Source organism: Mus musculus, chromosome X (genome assembly GCF_000001635.26).
Source record: "Mus musculus strain C57BL/6J chromosome X, GRCm38.p6 C57BL/6J".
In the NCBI taxonomy this organism is placed as follows: Eukaryota; Metazoa; Chordata; class Mammalia; order Rodentia; family Muridae; genus Mus; species Mus musculus.
Genome location: NC_000086.7, coordinates 140,424,517 through 140,442,101, shown reverse-complemented (window position 1 = coordinate 140,442,101; position 17,585 = coordinate 140,424,517). Strand labels below are relative to the sequence as shown.

Here is a 17,585-nt window from a genome sequence, read left to right as displayed (position 1 = left end):
TTTTTAAGTAAATTAACACCCTTCCGTACTTTGCTTTTCTTTGCAGTGCTCAGAGTAGAACCTAAAGCCTTCTCTGTTGTCAGCTTTGCCAACTGAGCTACCTTTTTCTCTTCTTTTTAATTGCTTATTTTATTTGTTTACAGTTCAAATGTTATCCCCCTTTTCTGTTTCCCCTCAGGAAACCCCTTATCCCATCATCCCTCCCCCTGCTTCTATGAGGGTGGTCCCCCACCCACCCACCCACTCCTACCTCCTCGCCCCTGCATTCCCCTACACTGGGGCATGGAGCCTTTATGGGACCAAGGGTCTCTTTTCCCACTGATGTCCAACAAGGCCATCCTCTGCTCTATATGCGGCTGGAGCCATGGGTCCCTCTGTGTGTATTTTTTGGTTGGTGGTTTAGTCCCTGGGAGCTCTGGGAGATCTGGTTAGTTCATATTGTTGTTCCTCTTATGGGCTACCCTTTTCAACCCACCCGTTCTGTTAAGCCTCTATGTTGAAGTAGGATAAGAAATTCAAGTCTCCTTTAATTAAATATGCTTCTAGCAAAGAGCAAGAGGATGAAGAAAGAGCAGGGGTATGGGTGTCAAGGAAACAAGTCAGGGTGTTGGCCAGAGGCCAGGACGAGCCTGCCTGTTCCTGAAAGGTGGTGATACTCCACCGGGCAGCCCCAGAGCTTCATGGTTTCAGAAGAGAGGCCGGGAGGGTGCAGGGTGTGCATATTCTATTTGAGGGGAACTGACAGAAGCCAATTTTGTCTGACAGGAATGGATAGTTGAAGGAAAAAGGCCCTCAGTCTTGTTTGGGCCAAGTTTTACATTTGGGCCAGGCGCTTAGTGGAAGCTTAATTAGTTTCAGTGGACCAACTGCAAATGGGGCAGCTTGCTTTGCACTCGGTAAACTTGTACAGCTAGGAATGAGGATTTTTATAGCTTCTTTTTCAGCACCACCTCATTAATCCTCACAGTGCAGAGGGAGGCTGAAGACACAGTCATCTTCATTTTAAAGAAGAGTCCCAAAGAGGTGAAATGACTTGAACCCCATCACCGAGCAAGTTAGCCACTATGCTGAAAATAGAGCCAAGCTGTGATTCTGGGGTGAACTGCCCAAGTTAGTCTACAAGTCATCCCTGCTTTTGTAGCAAGCTCCCTCTTGCAAGGGACCAGTATCACTTTACTCTTTAGGCTGACCCTCTGCTTAAGGACATTGTAGAGAAGCATGATGGCATATATATATATATATATTCCCAGCATTAAGGAGGCTAAGGCAGGAAGGTCAAGAATTTCAGGCTATCCTGGGCTATGTAGAGAGAGGGAGATCTTGTTTCATAATAGGCAATACTGGGGTATAGAGCAGTGATTCTCAACCTGTGGGTCGCCACCCGTTTGGGTATTGAATCACCCTTTCACAAGGCTCTCCTGAGACCATTGGACAACACAGATATTTACATTACTATTCATAACAGCAGCAAAATTATATTAAGATTAAGAATTAGCAATGAAAATAACTTTATGGTACAGAGGTCAACACAACATGAGGAACTGTATTAAAGAGTTGCCACATTAGGAAGGCTGAAAACCACTGGTCTAGAGAGTGGAGAGAGAGGCCTGCTTTGTCTTAGCATCTCTTCCTGGCTCATCCCTCTAGCCCCTGTACCTGTGAGCTTCTTGATCTCTACTTGGGTCTAGATTTTCAGAAACAGGTCAGTCCTAGATTGCCTCATTTTGGGGTCTTTGCCACTGGCTCACCTTGTTCATCAGTTAGAAACAGAGCAGATGCATCATTCTTGTCAAAGCATGTCTAAAAGTTTAGAAGAAAGAAGGTGGATGTCAAGTAGGTAGGTAAGAAAATGTAAATGGAGTTATGTGACACATTTGGGGTGTATTTGAAATGCTCAGTATTCTTTCAAAGTATGCAAAGTAACTGAAATGAAACAAAAGGAAGAAAAAAAAAGAACAAAATCTGTTAAGTTTTATGTTTTTCTCCATGATTTTATTGTTGTCATTTTTAGTATTTGAGGAGTGAGTTTTTAGTGGTGGCAGAGTTTCCCATAGCCTAAGCTGGTGAGCTCCTGCCTCCACATCCTGAGAACTAGGATTATAGATATGAGCCACACCCAGCTTTTTTATATCAGGTTTCTTTTGGCATCATATCTTTATTTAAAAAATAGTTAATATGTCATACAAATGATATTTTCCTTCCAAATTTTTTGCGACAATCTCATGTGTTAGGAATATGAGCCACACTATAGTGCTTGGATATATCAACCAGCATACTGTCACATACATACCCTTGGAGACTCAGAACCTAGGTTGAGGATCATAAGTGTCCCTATAATGGGTAGATGTGACAGGGTAAGGGACTATACCCTTATAGTAATGGGCAGATGGAAACTCACATGCATCTTTTGAATGTGGCTTTGGAGGACAGCACTACTGAATTCATGAAAGAGCATGAACATAAGCTTACAACACCCCTGGCTCTGTGAAAGGCAACTGGCCCAAGCACAGGCTGGTAGAGAGAGGTCAGGGGCACATTGGCTCTCAGCATTCTGCATTTCACACTCTGGTTATCCAAACCAGTTGCCGTCTGCCTGGACCCAGAGCATTAATTACATGCCATTTTCCGAAGAGTGTGACTGCAGTCGTGACTCCTTATCCATGGGAAATGCTTCAAAATGTGGGGCCAGGCTGAATACTGTGGCATAGCAGTTGAAAGCATGGATTGGTTAGAAAAATAGACTAGCTTGGTACCATATGCAGGACCTTGAGATAGTGATTAAACCTCTCTCTCTCTCTCTCTCTCTCTCTCTCTCTCTCTCTTTCTCTCTCACTATAGAATGCAGTTTATTTAGTGCATAGGGAAGGGAGTTAAGAGGGTAGTAGAGAGAGAGAAAGGTAGAGTGAGGGAGAGAGTAAAGAAGTGGAGGCCGGCCATGACCACCTGTGGGGGGGAGGGAATGGGGAGGAAGGGGGAGCAAGGCAGCAAGAGGCGAGAGAGGCAAGAGCATGACTAAACCTTTCTAGGATTCAACTTTCTTTGCTGAAACATGGAGATAGGTGATTATCACCTTCCTCATCAGAATGTTGTGAAGATGAAAAGAAATCATGCAGCTGGGCGGTGGTGGCACACGCCTTTAATCCCAGCACTTGGGAGGCAGAGGCAGGCAGATTTCTGAGTTCGAGGTCTACAGAGTGAGTTCCAGGACAGCCAGGGCTACACAAAGAAACCCTGTCTCGAAAAACCAAAACCAAAACCAACCAACCAACCAACCAACCAACCAACCAACCAACCAACCAACCAAAACCCAAAAAACAAAAAAGAAACAAAAACCAAAAACCAAAAAACACTTAGGTGTGTGCCTAGCTAGCATATGACAAATGTTCATACACATTGTTTTTTTTTTTTTTTCAATTTAAGGGGAGGGATAATTTTTGATACGTGTGTGTGTGTGTGTGTGTGTGTGTGTGTACATGTGGGGCATGTCTTCACAAGGGACTTGGTACATGGGTATGTGGGTGCCTGTGGTAGTCACTGGCAGTACCAATGCCAGTGAAACAAGCAGTCTGTCCCTGTGACAAGGCATACATACCCTCACCATTCCCACCTAATTGTGTCTTGCAGCAGGATGGGGCTTTCCACCCGAGAGATCCTTAAAGACCCAGAGCAGAGCCCTCAAAACTCACTTCCTCTTCCTTCAAGGGAGGATGTCCTCCTTGTTCCAGCTTCTCACCCACAGTCTGGCTTTCAGGCTGCAGGATGAGGAAGGGGATAGTTATTTTCCCATCCTCTTGGTTGCTGGGAGATATTTGATCCTAAGTTTAAAAAGTATGTCCCTTCCCAATGCTGGCAATTGATTCTCTCCTATCCCTTTGGCAGCAAAAATTCTGGCTGAGGCAGGTCTTTTCAATCCATAGCTGATGAAATTGCCTATTATCCACAATGTCTTGACAACAGCTTGAAAAAAATGTGACTGTGCCAGCCCCACCAGCACTCTGGGCTTATGCCAACAGTCTGAAACCATTTTCACTTAATTGGCTGAAGTCAGAAAGGCAAGGGTCAGGCTCTGGAGGAGTTGCCTTGGGTGATTGGAAAATATCAACTCTAGGTTCCAGCTTCAACTAGAGATAGCTAGGAAGATGGAAGATGCTAGTGGGAATATGGCTCCATGTTCCTGCAGGGTCCTTGGGTCCACAGAAAAGTGAGACCAATAGTCATCTCAGGAGAGTTTCAGAAGCTTAGGGAACTACTTGGTGAAACTGAGCTGAATTGATGGGACACTGGGCTCCAACCAGTGTTGGATTTTCAGACAGGATTAGCTATACATCCCCAATTCAACATTTAAACTAGGCTAGCCTAAAGTTTGGGGTTCCAGCTTCCAGAGTGCTGGGATTCCAAGCATGGGCCACCAGGCCTGGTTTCCAGCTCCTCTCCTCCTTTCCCCTCCCCTCCCTTCCCCTCTCCTCCCCTCCCTTCCCCTCTCCTCCCCTCCCTTCCCTTCCCCTCCCCTCCCCTCCCCTCCCTTCCCTTCCCCTCCCCTCCCCTTCCCTCTTTCTCTTTTTGTGAGACAGGCCTTATGTGTTCCAAGCCTAGTACACACCTACTTTGTCAGGAGGACCCTGAACTGATTCTTCTATCTCCATCTCTCAAGTACAGAGTTGAGATTACAGGCAGGCAACCACCACATCCAGTTTTCTAAAAAGTTTTTTATTTCTCTGCATGTCTCCCCACCCCCACACCGTGTGTGTGTGTGTGTGTGTGCACATTCGTGCTCCCACCCCCATGCCCCCACACCCACCTCCATGGATCGACACCTCCACGCCAAGGCGCTCCCATGCCCCCTGTGCCCCATACTCCCTGCTCTCTGCGCCTACGCATGCACATGCAGTAGTGTCCACAGAGGCAAGAAGTGGGTGTCAGACTCCTTGGATCTGTGGTTGCAGGTGGTTGTGAGCCAGCTGACATGAGTGCTTGCAACTGAACTCAGGTCCTTCGGAAAGGCAGTATTGTGCTCTTAACTGCTGAGCCATCTCTCCAACTCCTTATACCCAGTTTTTATGCAGTGCTGGTGATTCATCAAACTTGGGGCTTTGTGCATACTAACAAGTACTCTACAAACTGAGCCATAACTCCAGCCTTCCCCTCTTTTAATAGGATGCCAGTGCCTCACTGCACTACCCTGGATTACTGGTTCACAGAAGAGTGTGCTCTTCTTACATTGCATAGAAGACTAAAGGGGAGATGGAGAGATGGCTCAGTGGTTAAGAGCACTGACTGCTCTTGCAAAGGTCCTGAGTTCAAATCCCAGCAACCACATGGTGGCTCACAACCATCTGTAATGAGATCTGACGCCCTCTTCTGGAGCATCTGAAGATAGCTACAGTGTACTTATATATAATAAATAAATCTTAAAAAAAGGAAGACTGAAGGGGTTCTTTCATGATACTCATCTAATTTGACATCCATTCATACAACAGATCTTGTGAAGACTTACTTTGTGTCAGACTATGTGTGCAAATACTCAAATAAAGAGCCAAGTAAGGTCATCAGATCCTAGCAGTGTAATTGGTATAGAGCTGTGTGTGTGTGTTGTGAGGAGGGGTCTCAAACTCTGAATTGTCCATTGGGCCATTTTGAGTCTCAACTAGCTTCACTTTATATGAGCATTCTAGTAACCTCAAACCTTGGTTATGGGATAGTATGTCTAAGTGGCAGCATCTAAAAGAATTCTGCTTTCAGGGTCCATAATTTCACCCACTGGGGAACCTGCATAGTGGCCCTAGATGACTTTGTAGCCTCTGGCTCTTCTTCTCTAAGCTTTTGCTTCCAAGCCTTTTATGCAGACATAATGAAAGTAAATCTTTGTGAAAAAGTGACTTCTCAGGGTCACTGTATATGATGCCAATGAGGCAGTGGAGCTGGATGGAGCTGGAATTCCAAGTCAGGTGCCCTTTTAGGGTTCTCATCACCCAGAAGGATTTTCTTGTATGTCATCATGAGTGACTGTGCAGAGAGATAACTTGCCTGCATTTGCACAAAGGCACCTCAGAGACTGCTGGGAACCTGTGTTTAAATGGAAGAAATGAAGAGAACGGGAGGAAGTAAAGAATTCTTAATGTAAATAGCTCTGAAAAGCTAGAGAGGTTGACCGTGTTTGGGATCCCGATGCTTCTATCTTCTAAATCAACCCCACCACCACTGCAAAATCTGCCAGAGACTGTTGCAGGGGATTCCCCATCCTAAAACATCAGAAGACTACACTAACAGCTGTTTTAGAACTGGTGTCCTAACTCCCAGACTCTCTGGTGCACTCAGAATGAAGCACCTTGTGCTTTTTGTCTAGCCGCAACCTTTCATTTTTGAGGTCACAGCCATGGTGGCCAGGTAACCCAGAGGTCCCATAGCCAATAGAAAGTGATAAACATCTTACCCTATGTGCCAGTTAGGTGTTTTTTCAAGAGGAGCAAGGAGGCTCCTCTGTGTGTTGGAGGGGCGTTGGAGAAGTAGGGTCCTTAGCTCTCATCACCCATATGAGCCCATGTACTAGGGGACGAAGGCGCAGGTGAAACAAAGGACTGCTACTAACCAACAATTCAAAGACACAAAGACATCCACAGAAAGGCACTTCAAAGACTTACTGGGAGAGTAAGATGAATAGATTTATTCATTCTTGTTTGAAAAACAAGACATAAATTAGTGTAATATATAATTTATATATTTATGTAATATATATACTATATACAGACATTAGAAAATGTATCCTCTCCATGAGGCTGAGGGAGAGGTGAATGACAGCGATGAAATGACAACAGGCAGGGTCTGAGTGGCGAAGGTGTAGGATCAAGAAGTTGGGAGAAGAGGAAGACCATGCCAACACTCTGAGGGCAGTGGTCGTGGGGGAAAGGGTTCCCCACTGGCTGCATCTCTGGCCCATTAAGCATCTTGGTCCTGTGGGAGGAGAGTCAAGGAAGGGGGGCTGGCTTCTGTAGAAGGACACCCCTCCCCCTTGCTGGGAGACCTTGCCACTCAGGAGGCTTTATTGCGCTAGGATCACCAAGGATAGGCAGGGGCTTTGCACAGTGTACATCTTATAAAACTCACATAAGAACGAGAGATTTCACACAGGCCTCTCACACAGTGATGAAAGAGAGACCAACGCTGGCTGGGAGGGTGTGGGAAACAAGCAGCTATGGAGAAGTGGACGAGAAGCAATCTATACAGAAGAAACATTGGCTTTCTTTGTTCCCTACGGTGGGATAACTGTAGGGACTCCGTGTCTTCACTCCCAGAAGGGCTGGGGAGGAGGGGGTGGTGATGGCAGCAGTGGCAGCAGCGGTGGCAGCAGCGGTGACAGTGGTGGTGGTGGTAGCAGCGGCAATACATGAGTGTCAAGGAGGATGCTAAACAGTGTGAATTCCCTTCCAGATGGTTCCAGAGAGGGAGAGAGGTGCGGGACTGCACCGGGTAAGGCGCTCAGCTTCTTTTCTTAGAGAGACAAATCCACAGGGTCAATACACAGCCAAAAGCATATACTCAGGATTAACATATCACGCTAGCTTCCAGAAGTTTAAGATATAGTCATCAACACCCCCACCCCTCCCCCCGCCCCCCGCCCCCCCATCCCAATCCATAGCTACATCAAACTCCTAAGGACAGTCTGTCTGGTAGAGATGTTGAGAGAGGAGCCCATGCCTCTGGCAACAGCTCCTGCACAGGGCTGGACTGAGCCGGGCAGGCTCTGATAACTGCGCTGGGTCTTCCCAGAGCAGACATTTTCACCAGGTACCTTACCCAAAACAAGTGAGGTGATCTCAGAGGCTTGCTCCCTAGTGGACTGAGCTGCCCTGCCCCTTCACTGATGGGCAGGGCACTTTGGGGATGGCTGGTGTGGAGCTACTGAGCCTGGGGGCAAGGGCTCCCAAGGCTGCCACCCGGTTGAGCCAGCCACTGACAGCCAGACATGGCTGTATTCTGCGCATATCCAACCTGGGCACTGGCCCTTGAGGTGGCTCCTGCCAGGTACAAGGGAGCCCATGGTGGGTGGGCGCATCTGGAATAGCGCCCTCTCTCCTTGGCTTGGCGCTGTGGCCTACCGCTACTGCCACTGCCCTCTTGGGGCAGCAGATGCTAGGAGGAGCTCGAGGTCCTGGCTCCCCCGGTGCCCAACTCAGAGCAGGAGGTGAACTTGATGTCACCTATCAGCCCCAGAGAAGAGATAGATAAAATACAGCTCTGTGGTGGGCGTAATGGCAAGGGACCTTTGCCCTCACAGTGACGCCCAGAGGCCAGGAAGGGGTGAGGACACCCAGGGCGGCAGCTAAGCCTGCAGCCCTTAATAGAGCCCAGTCTAGGGAGTTAGCCTTGGAGACTGATAGGCTCTTGGACCCTGACTGGCCCAGCAGAAACACACACTCAACCACGAGATGCAAAGACCACAAAGCTCAAACTTGGGGCCGTGGATGGGGAGGGGACAAGCCTGGGCAAGTGCCCTACTTAATAAGGGTTTTTAAGGAGCGTGTGAATGTGCTCATAACAGTCGATGACGGGGAGTCTGGTGGGTGGTGCCCTGTGGCTGCTGGCAGCGGTGGCGGTGGCAGCGGTTGCTGCTGCTGCTGCTGTTGTTGCTGTTGCTGCTGTTGCAGCTGCTGCTGCTGGTTAAGGTTCCGGGCTGTGGACTCCTCAGCGGCGCGCAGCAGGAAGGTGTAATTCCTCACTACCTCTTCCACTTTGGCCAGCAGCTCCTGGCGCTGGGCCTCAGAGCGCACGATGAACACCAGCCGCACGAAGGTCTCAATGAGGCTGCTCAGCACCTGGAAGCTGCCTGTGATGGCTGCCAGCATATGAGTTGGACTCTTGTCCACATTGGCTACCCGGCGGCAGGAGGCCCGAAGCTCCTTGAACTTGAGAGCTAGCTCAAGCTTGTACTCAGAAATCTGAGAGACGTAGGGCTTGGGAGCACGAGCCTCAGGGCTGGCCACACACTGCCGCAAGACTGTTAGCAGCTCATTGGTGTCCAGACGGGCAGCCAGGAAGCCATCAGGGAGGCCATATGCATGGGCCCGCAGGGCATTGATCTTAGCCAGGCTCCCCTCAAAGGTGGATACCCGAAGGTCGATCTCCTGGGTGTGGGGGACCTCGGGGCTGCTGCTGCAAGTGGCAGCATCCAGGACCTGCAGGGTTCTGCTTACCACAGGCACCACCTGCTCATCCAACTTCATGCCAGGCAGAATCTTCATGGGGATTGAATAGGAGAGCTCATCTTTGCCATCGCTGGCATCATCTGCCATGTCGCACTTGCGGTAGTAGAAGCAGTAGCGAATGGAACAGCACTTGCTGCTTTCGCTATCTTCATCCAGATCAGCTGGCCTCCGGTATACCTCCTCTGGCAGTGAAAACACAGCCATTTGCCTGGGGCCTTTGCTCTCAGGGGCCACTTGGACGTAGGAGGGCTCTCCTAGAGTTGGTGACTCTGCACACTTGCTTTTTGGACCCAAGCCTACTGGGAAGCCTGACTCTATCTCCTTGACCTCTCTAGGCAACATTCCCAGGGGTGGGTGTGGGTAGACATCTGAGGTCAGCGAGACCGTGTCACCCTGGTCCAGCTCACTGATACTGTAGTGGCGCATCAGTTTCCTGTAGTTGGGATCTCCCAAACACTCACCCCCTGAGGCACACGTGGTCAGGCACGAAACCCCACTTTCAGGGTCTGACCGGCACTCACGGGACTCCAGACTGGTGGAGCGGATGCGTTGGACATTGATGGGACTATTAAGGCTCAAGCCTGGGCCAGCCTCGGGCTGCCTCTGGGTAGGGGGGACCCTCTCCCTCTCCCGGAGGCCAGGCGCTGGGGTCTGGGCAGCCTGTGGCCGTCCCCCTCGGCAGATACGCTTGCAGTCACAGCTGCGTCTCTGTTCGCGAGACATGCCAGGTCCCTGCTGCACAGGGCTACTGCGGAGCTGGCAGCTGCAGCGGCCAGGTGCTGGAGGTTGAAGATACTCTGTGCCTGGAAGTTCCCCCTGGCTTGGTGGCTTTAGAAGTTCCTCAAGGAACTCCAGTTCATACTGCTTTACCTTCTGCAGCTGGGCTTGTCGCTCATCTGTCTCTTTCTTCTGGCGGGTAGGGAAGGTGGCAGAAAATAAGTTGCGTAGTCTGAAAGGCCCTCGGGATGACTTGGGCTTTGTGGGGCCTTCAGAGGCTGAGTGGGCTCCATCCAGGGTTGTTTCGAGCTTTCTAGAGGGCATGGTGCTAACCTGCCGGCTGGTGGCCAGAGGCCTCAGGGGGCTCTGGCTTCTAGGTTGGCAGCTGGGGCTCTGGCCTCTGGATTGGCTGCTGGGGCTTGGCCCACGGGGCTGGCAGCTAGGGCTGTGGCTTCGGGGCTGGCAGCTTGGGCTCTGCAGAGCCATGGGATAGCCAGCTCGGGGAACCAAGCTGGTCTCTTCAAGCTTGCTGCTTTTGGATAAGCTCTCCAGCTGCCCTTTGTCCCCCTGGCCAGAAACTACGCTCTGCTTGTTTGGGGGAGGTTTAGCACCCTCTGGCCCACCCTTGCCTGCCACCTCCCCAGTAGCTTGCTTTCCCATGGAGTCTCGACTCACTCTGGATAGATAGCTCTTAGGAGGGAAGCTTTGAACAGGAAACCTGTCCTCCGGTGGGGAAAGGTGGAGGTTGTCAGCCCTGCTGCCCGTGGATGCTCGGGGGCTGGCAGAGACCTCGGGGCCCAGCTGCTGCTGAGAATTCCGTGTGGTCTCTGGAGCACCCGGGCTCATTTTAAACTTCAGATTCTTGCTGACACTGCTGCTCATCACGCTCACCTCTGGCCTGCTCATGGTGACCTCAGGCCTCCCCATGCTAGCCTCTAGCCTCCTCTCCCCCCTGTTGGACGGTGTTGCCAAGGCTGTGCCAGGAGTGGCTAGACTCTTACTGTGTACCACCTGCTGCAGGGCAGCTGAGATTATGGCTGGGGTCACGTTGCCTTTTGGGTCCAGGATAAGCTTAGGGCTCAGCCTGACTTCCTTGGGCAGGTTTTCCCTAAGCTCTGAGACCTGCTCTTCACTGAGGGATGGTGTGGCTGACCTCAGTGACATCTCTAGGCCGGCCCTACTGTGGCCTGGCCCTCTGTCCTCAGGAACTGGAGGAAGCAGGCTTAGATTCTTCTGCTCGCTAAGCTGTGGGGACAGCGCTGGGTGTACTGCCAAGGAGTATGGTCTGTCTCCCTGTACCTGGACTTCTGACTGAGGTATCTTTCTCCGAGCGCCAGTCGGGGCAGGACTCTGGCCAGTGACAGCTGGCTGGGGGGATGGGTTGGGATCTGGGGGCCCGAGCGCATAAGGGGCGGTGAGGACAGCCTGAGCGGCACAGCTCTGGATCCTGAAAGGCAGGTCCTTTCGGGCCAGGAGGCTGTCCTTGTTGAGGTGCTGGGCCAGGAAGTAGGTGGTGTTTTGGTGCTGCTTCATGGCCGACATCATCTCTGACATATCTGTGAGCTCTGAAGAGTTGGTTTCATGGCCCGAGTCCAGCGATGACTCAGGAGTGATTGTGGCCAGCACAATCAGACCTGGAAGAACAAGGATGGGGCTTGTTAGGACCTCGAAGTCTTTTCCAACGGGATCTAGAGTGTTCCTGGAGAAATGTTTAGGTATAACAGCAGTATTTCAAGCTGGGCGAAACCAGTCAAGCCTGAGAAGAAAAGCCTCCGAAGACACGACGTCTGAGGAGGAGGAGAAGCCAAGAAGAGCACACAAAGAGGAACAAGATGTGAGAAGGGGGTGTGAAAGGTTGGAGTCCAAAAAAGGAATGCCAAGAAAGAAGATCTGGGCGGTTTGGTGGGAAGTTAACATGTAAAACAACACGCCAATCAACCCCATTTTTAGATTCCACAGCTAGGAAATTTCTGTTAATTGTCCTGAAGAGAGCTGGCAACAAAAAAAAAAAAAAAAAAAAAAAAAAAAAAAAAAAAAAAAAAAAAAGAGGTGCCGTTTAGCCCTTCCTCATCTGGCCAGGCCTGTCTGTCTACAGTCCTTGCAGCTGAGGCTCTTCAGCTGCGCCTCTCCTCTGGCAGCCACCTGGGCCTTGGACCTGAAAACAATCAGTTTTGGAGCACCGGATGATGAGAGAGGACAGATGCCAGCCTGGGTTGGGGACAAACATGCAGCGGTTGCCCAGTGATAAGGCATCCCTTATGTACAGCGAAGACAGCCTTCCTTTGATCCCAGGCCCTTTTCCTGCTCTGTCTATACTTGACCCTGACTCACATGTTTGCAAATACTCTTTGTGCTTTTTTTATTGATTTTTGTCATTATTGTTGCTCTCTCTCACTTTCTTTCTCTCTCTGTGTGTGTTTGTGTGTCGATTTCATGGTTCTATTAATTAATAGATAACAGAAAGTTACTGATTACTGAGTTCTCACTGTGTGTGAGGTAATGCTTAAGTATTTTGTCTGAGTGATGTCATTTAATCTTCATGCTGTATGATGCGATGACTGTTACAAGACCAGTTTTGGATGACAATAGTGACCCACAGAAGAGAGTGTCTTGCTGAGTTGCACTGCCTGTGAGTGAAGGACTCTGGTGCCTCTGCCTAAGAGTTTATGTTTGGGGCTGGTGAGATGGCTCAGTGGTTAAGAACACTGACTGCGGGGGGCTGGTGAGATGGCTCAGTGGGTAAGAGCACCCGACTGCTCTTCTGAAGGTCTGGAGTTCAAATCCCAGCAACCACATGGTGGCTCACAACCATCTGTAACAAGATCTGACGCCCTCTTCTGGAGTGTCTAAAGACAGCTACAGTGTACTTACAGATAATAAATAAATAAATCTAAAAAAAAAAAAAAAAGAACACTGACTACTTCGGGCAGTGGTGGCTCACGCCTTTAATCCCAGCACTTGGGAGGCAGAGGCAGGCGAATTTCTGATTTTGAGGCCAGTCTGGTCTACAGAGTTCCAGGACAGCCAGGCCTATACAGAGAAACCCTGTCTCAAAAAAAACAAAACAAAACAAAAAAAAAACAAAAGCAAAAACAAAAACCAACCAACCAACCAAACAAACAAACACACCAAAAAACACTGACTGCTCTTCTGGAGGTCCTGAGTTCAATTCCCAGCAACCACATGGTGGCTCATGACACCTCTAAAGGGATTTGTTGCCCTCTTCTGGCATGCAGGTGTATATCCAGACAGCACTCATACATACATAAATTTAAAAAAATATATTAAAAAAGAGTTTATGTTCTCAGATCACATAAAGACCCCAGCCCTGAGTATGGCTCTTGGCTGTCCTCATCAAAGGTCACTTTGGAAGTTAGTTGGCCTTTTGTAGCATACTGATATTCTTTGCCTATTTTTCTGTGTCTCTTCTATATTCCTATTTCTTAAACCTGGCCTTGATTTATAGCTGTTATGGCTCCAATCCTTGGATTCCATCTGCAAGAACTGTCCAGAGATATAGGAATAGAATAGAATAGAATAGAATAGAATAGAATCATGAGGAATAGAGCTCTAACTAGAACTGAATCACATCTTTGCTCCATAGCTTCCCCCCCCCCCCCCCGCCCAAGACCTACTGTGACTATTGCTGTCCATTTATTGCCTTTGATATATCAGTCAGTCAAACAACTGCTTGAAAAGAAGCAGTGCCGCCTAGTGGACATTCCTGGATCAGAAGAAGAGGGCAAGAGGAAGGAGGAATGGGCTGTTACCTGCAGTCTGTGGGGGTGGTGGGTGGGGTCCATCCTCTGAAGCAGCCAGCGCTTCCAGAGCCTGCAGAGTAGACACAAGAGCGTCATCCAGCTCCTGGGCGTGATCTCGTACTGTCCGAGTCTGTACACTGTCAATGAGTGTTACCGGAATCTCATCATACAGGAGCCCACGCAGGTGACGTCCTTGCTCCTGACTTTGAACAGCTCTGCGCTTGGGATCATCTTCATCAGAGCTGTTGTCTCGGAAACCAGGGGGTGGGGCGGCAATGGCAGGCAACAGAGACGTTGTCTCATCTTCCTCTTCCTCCTCTTCCTCACTTCCCGGTGGTGGGAGGGACATTAAGTCTACCATATTGTCCCGAGAGGAACCAGGCCTCCCACCTTTTCGAGGCCCCATCTGCTCCTGGAGTTTGACTTTGCAAGAGTCACAGTAGAAATTCAGGGCTTCAGCCCCAAGGGAATTGTCCAAAGTATAGGACCTGGCCCTGCTGGCACAAGGCTCATGGTCTAGGCTGGCTGCGTCAAAGTCATCGGGGATCACCTCGTAACCTTGGCCAGAGCTTTTGGATGTGGGGTCAGATTTGGTCCGGGGTCTGGTTTCTTCGAAGAAGATTAGGTTCTCGTTGACATCCGTCCTGCTTTCTTGCTCCTTCCTTTGTTCCCGCATGTGGAGGTAGCAGAAGCTGACAAGCTCAGAGTCGGCAGGCGGGGTCGTGCATCGGCTCGACTTCCTAGGGCTGGTGCCCACGCTGCCCACATAACTACTCTCCTTTTTCCCCAGGTGGCCCCCAGTGACAGGGCGGTGGGCACTGTGCATGTGATCTAAACCCAAAAAGAGAACGCACAGATGAGCCTGCTGTGGAGGACAAAGCAAAGGCCCCTTGGCCTTTGTGTAGCAAAGGCCCCTTGGCATCTCTGGCCCATAGGCACTGTGACTGGGTGACAGTTACCAAGACAGAGCTTTGCCTCCATGCTAGAGATTAGGGGGAGGAGAGCCGATGGACCATTCCACTGCTGAAACTGAAAGCAGAGTGAATAGAATGTGATGGCCAGGGATGCAAAAGCCCCATCACCTCTGAAAAGGGAAAAAAAAAGCACAGTCTGACGTCAGGCACCACAGGGTTTTCCCACAGATATGTCTGGTTTAAGAGTCATTGACCCCACCCACCCCTTTGTGCTATTTGTACTGCCAGTTCTCTGGAGCTCCAGTGGTATCTTGGATCTCTTCTAGTCCAAGAAATTGATATGAGAAGTTACTGTGTTTCCTGAGACGGCGTTAAATTGGCTAGTAACGCAGAGAATGGTGGCTCACACTTAGAAGACTCATGGAGAAGGACTGCAATGTGTTTGAAGCTAGCCTAAGCTACACCGTACACTCCAGCCTGGGCTATGTTTGAGTCTGTGTCTCAAAAAAAAAAACCCAACAACAAACAAACAGACAAATGAAAATCAAAATTAAACAGACAAGCCCCCTGGCTAGCACAATTCCTGAGAGTTTGCATTTCAAAAATGCTTATTGCCAGGAGCCCAGCCATCCTAAAAGGATAGTTGTCTGCTGGTCACACTTTAGGCATCTGAATTTGTAGTGCGTACAAGACAGATGGTGGATAAGCTCTATGGAATGAGCATGGGACATGATTGTTACAATTCTTCAAAGCTCGCTACTGTCCTGTATCCATGCACAGCTACTACAGGTGAGAAAATGCTCTTATTAACAGCTCTTGATAGTAGATATGCACATCTAAGCCCTGTCCACAGCAATTTATCGCCAAGTGGCTTCTCTGGCTGTTTTGGGAGCTCATCTCACATTATCTCTTGAGACTATACTCAGACAGTGCCAGTTTAATCTGCTATTAGCAGACAGACAAAAAGCCAGCAGAAAGCTGAGCATCGGGGCCCGTGCCTGTAATCCCAGTTCTGGTGAAGTGTAGACAGAATGATCAAGGTAGTTCTCAGCTATAAAGTAAGTTTGAAGCCAGCCTGGGATTCAAGTGACCCTGTCTCAAACAAACACAACAAACAAAATACCAACAAAACCAGCCATGATAAATTCTATATACTCCCATTCTATTTTCACAAACCAGTTTTTGCAAAATAGTATCAGTATGTGGGCAGGTATCAGTATCCCCATGTAACAAAGGAAGAAACAGATATAAATGGTTATATGATTTCCTTAAGTGCTGGGATTAAAGGCGTGTGCTACTAACTGTCCGGCAAAACTACAGAATTCTTATAGCGAATCGTCATGGTGGCCAAGATGTTGGAAAACAAGACTTTAAATGCTTTGAAACTCCAGTTTGACAAGGCCAGATCAATGTGTCCGTGTTACTTTTCACTAGAACTTACAGCTAGGACAAAACCCAGTCCTGGCACCCAGCAACTGAGTTCCAGACACATGATCTAAAAACCAGTCTGAATTGAAAGAAGTATATGCAATTCAACCGTAGTTACAGCCTCAAGTATACCACTTCCTGGGAGACATAATCTTATCATATTTCCCTGGCTAGTTTGGAATTCATAAGGTAGGCCAAGCTGGTCATAAACTTGTGGTGGTCCTCCCGCCTGGTTTTTTAAGTGCTGGGGTTGCAAGTATATAACACTATGCCTGACTCCAATATTGTACCTTTCTATTTGAGACAAGGTGTCTTATAGCTTAGGCTAGCCTCCAACCCACTATGTTTCTGAAACTGGCCGTGAACTCCTGACCCTCTTGCTTTTACATCCCAGAATTTGACTGAGGCAGGAAGATCACCATGAACCAGAGGACAGACCAGTCTTGGCTATAACAAGGCACTGTTTGTTTGTTTGTTTGTTTTGTTTTGTTTTTTTGAGACAGGGTTTCTCTGTATAGCCCTAGCTGTCCTGGAACCTCTGTAGACCAGGCTAGCCTCGAACTCAGAAATCTGCCTGCCTCTGCCTCCCAAGTGCTGGGATTAAAGGCATGTGCCACCACCGCCCGGCGGCACTGTTTTCAAAACAAAACAAAACAAAACAAAAAGAAAAAAGAAAAAAGGAAGAAGAGACAAGAATACATTTCATCTCATTCTGAGGCCAGTATTTTCAAAAAGGAAAGAACGACATCACAATAAAACTACAGATCTTATGACTACAAGGTCTATAAATACAGGCACAAAATCCTAATAAATGGCTGGAGAGCTGGCTCAGCGGTTAAGAGCACCGACTGCTCTTCCAGAGGTCTTGAGTTCAATTCCCAGTGACCACATGGTGGCTCACAACCATCTGTAATGGGACCTGATGCCCTCTTCTGGTGTGTCTGAAGACAGCAACAGTGTATTCATATACATAAAACAAATAAATAAATCTTTAAAAAATTAAAAAAACTCAACTAATTAAAATCAAAAGGAACTTCTTCAACATAATAAATGTTACTTATTGAAAAAGCCCCCACAGCTGGACTTAGGATGTAGATGGTAGGCAACTGCTTTGCATGCATAAAACCCTGGGTTTGATTGCTGGCACCAAATTAAAAAAAGAGAAAGAGAGAGAGGGACTGGAAGGATGGATCAGCGGTTAAGAGCACTGACTGTTCTTCCAGAGGTCCTGAGTTCAATTCCCAGCAACCACAAGGTGGCTCACAACCATCTGTAATGGGATCTGATGCCCTCTACTGGTGTGTCTGAAGACAGCTACAGTGTACTCACATACATAAAAGAAATCTTTAACAAAAAAAGCAAAGAAGGAAGAAAGTAAGAAAGAAAATGGTTTTGGTGACACATGCCTGAAATCCCAGCAGTTGGGAGATAAAAGGCAGGAGGACCAGGAGTTCAAGGTCACCCTGTTATCATTAGCAATCTAGAGCAAGTTCAAGGTCATCTTACAGTATATAAGAGTCTGTTCTCAAACTGGGTAAATTAAATTACATTGTGTGTGTGTGTGT

At 48.6% G+C, this 17,585-nt stretch overlaps 1 protein-coding gene across 4 annotated transcripts in view; it reads right to left on the bottom strand.

The window, feature by feature from the left end:
- Positions 1 to 6,634: 6,634 nt before the first annotated feature.
- The window catches only part of Frmpd3 (FERM and PDZ domain containing 3), a 158,345-nt gene continuing 147,394 nt past the window's right edge, over positions 6,635 to 17,585 (bottom strand). For all 4 annotated transcript variants that reach the window (XM_017318501.2, XM_030251346.1, NM_001320946.1 and 1 more), the window contains 2 exons: positions 13,688 to 14,509; positions 6,635 to 11,551 (listed from right to left, as the gene is read on the bottom strand). In XM_017318501.2, the coding sequence (XP_017173990.1) occupies positions 8,490 to 11,551; positions 13,688 to 14,509 (3,884 nt within the window). In that variant the 3' untranslated portion in view covers positions 6,635 to 8,489. The remainder of the gene's footprint in view (positions 11,552 to 13,687; positions 14,510 to 17,585) is intronic.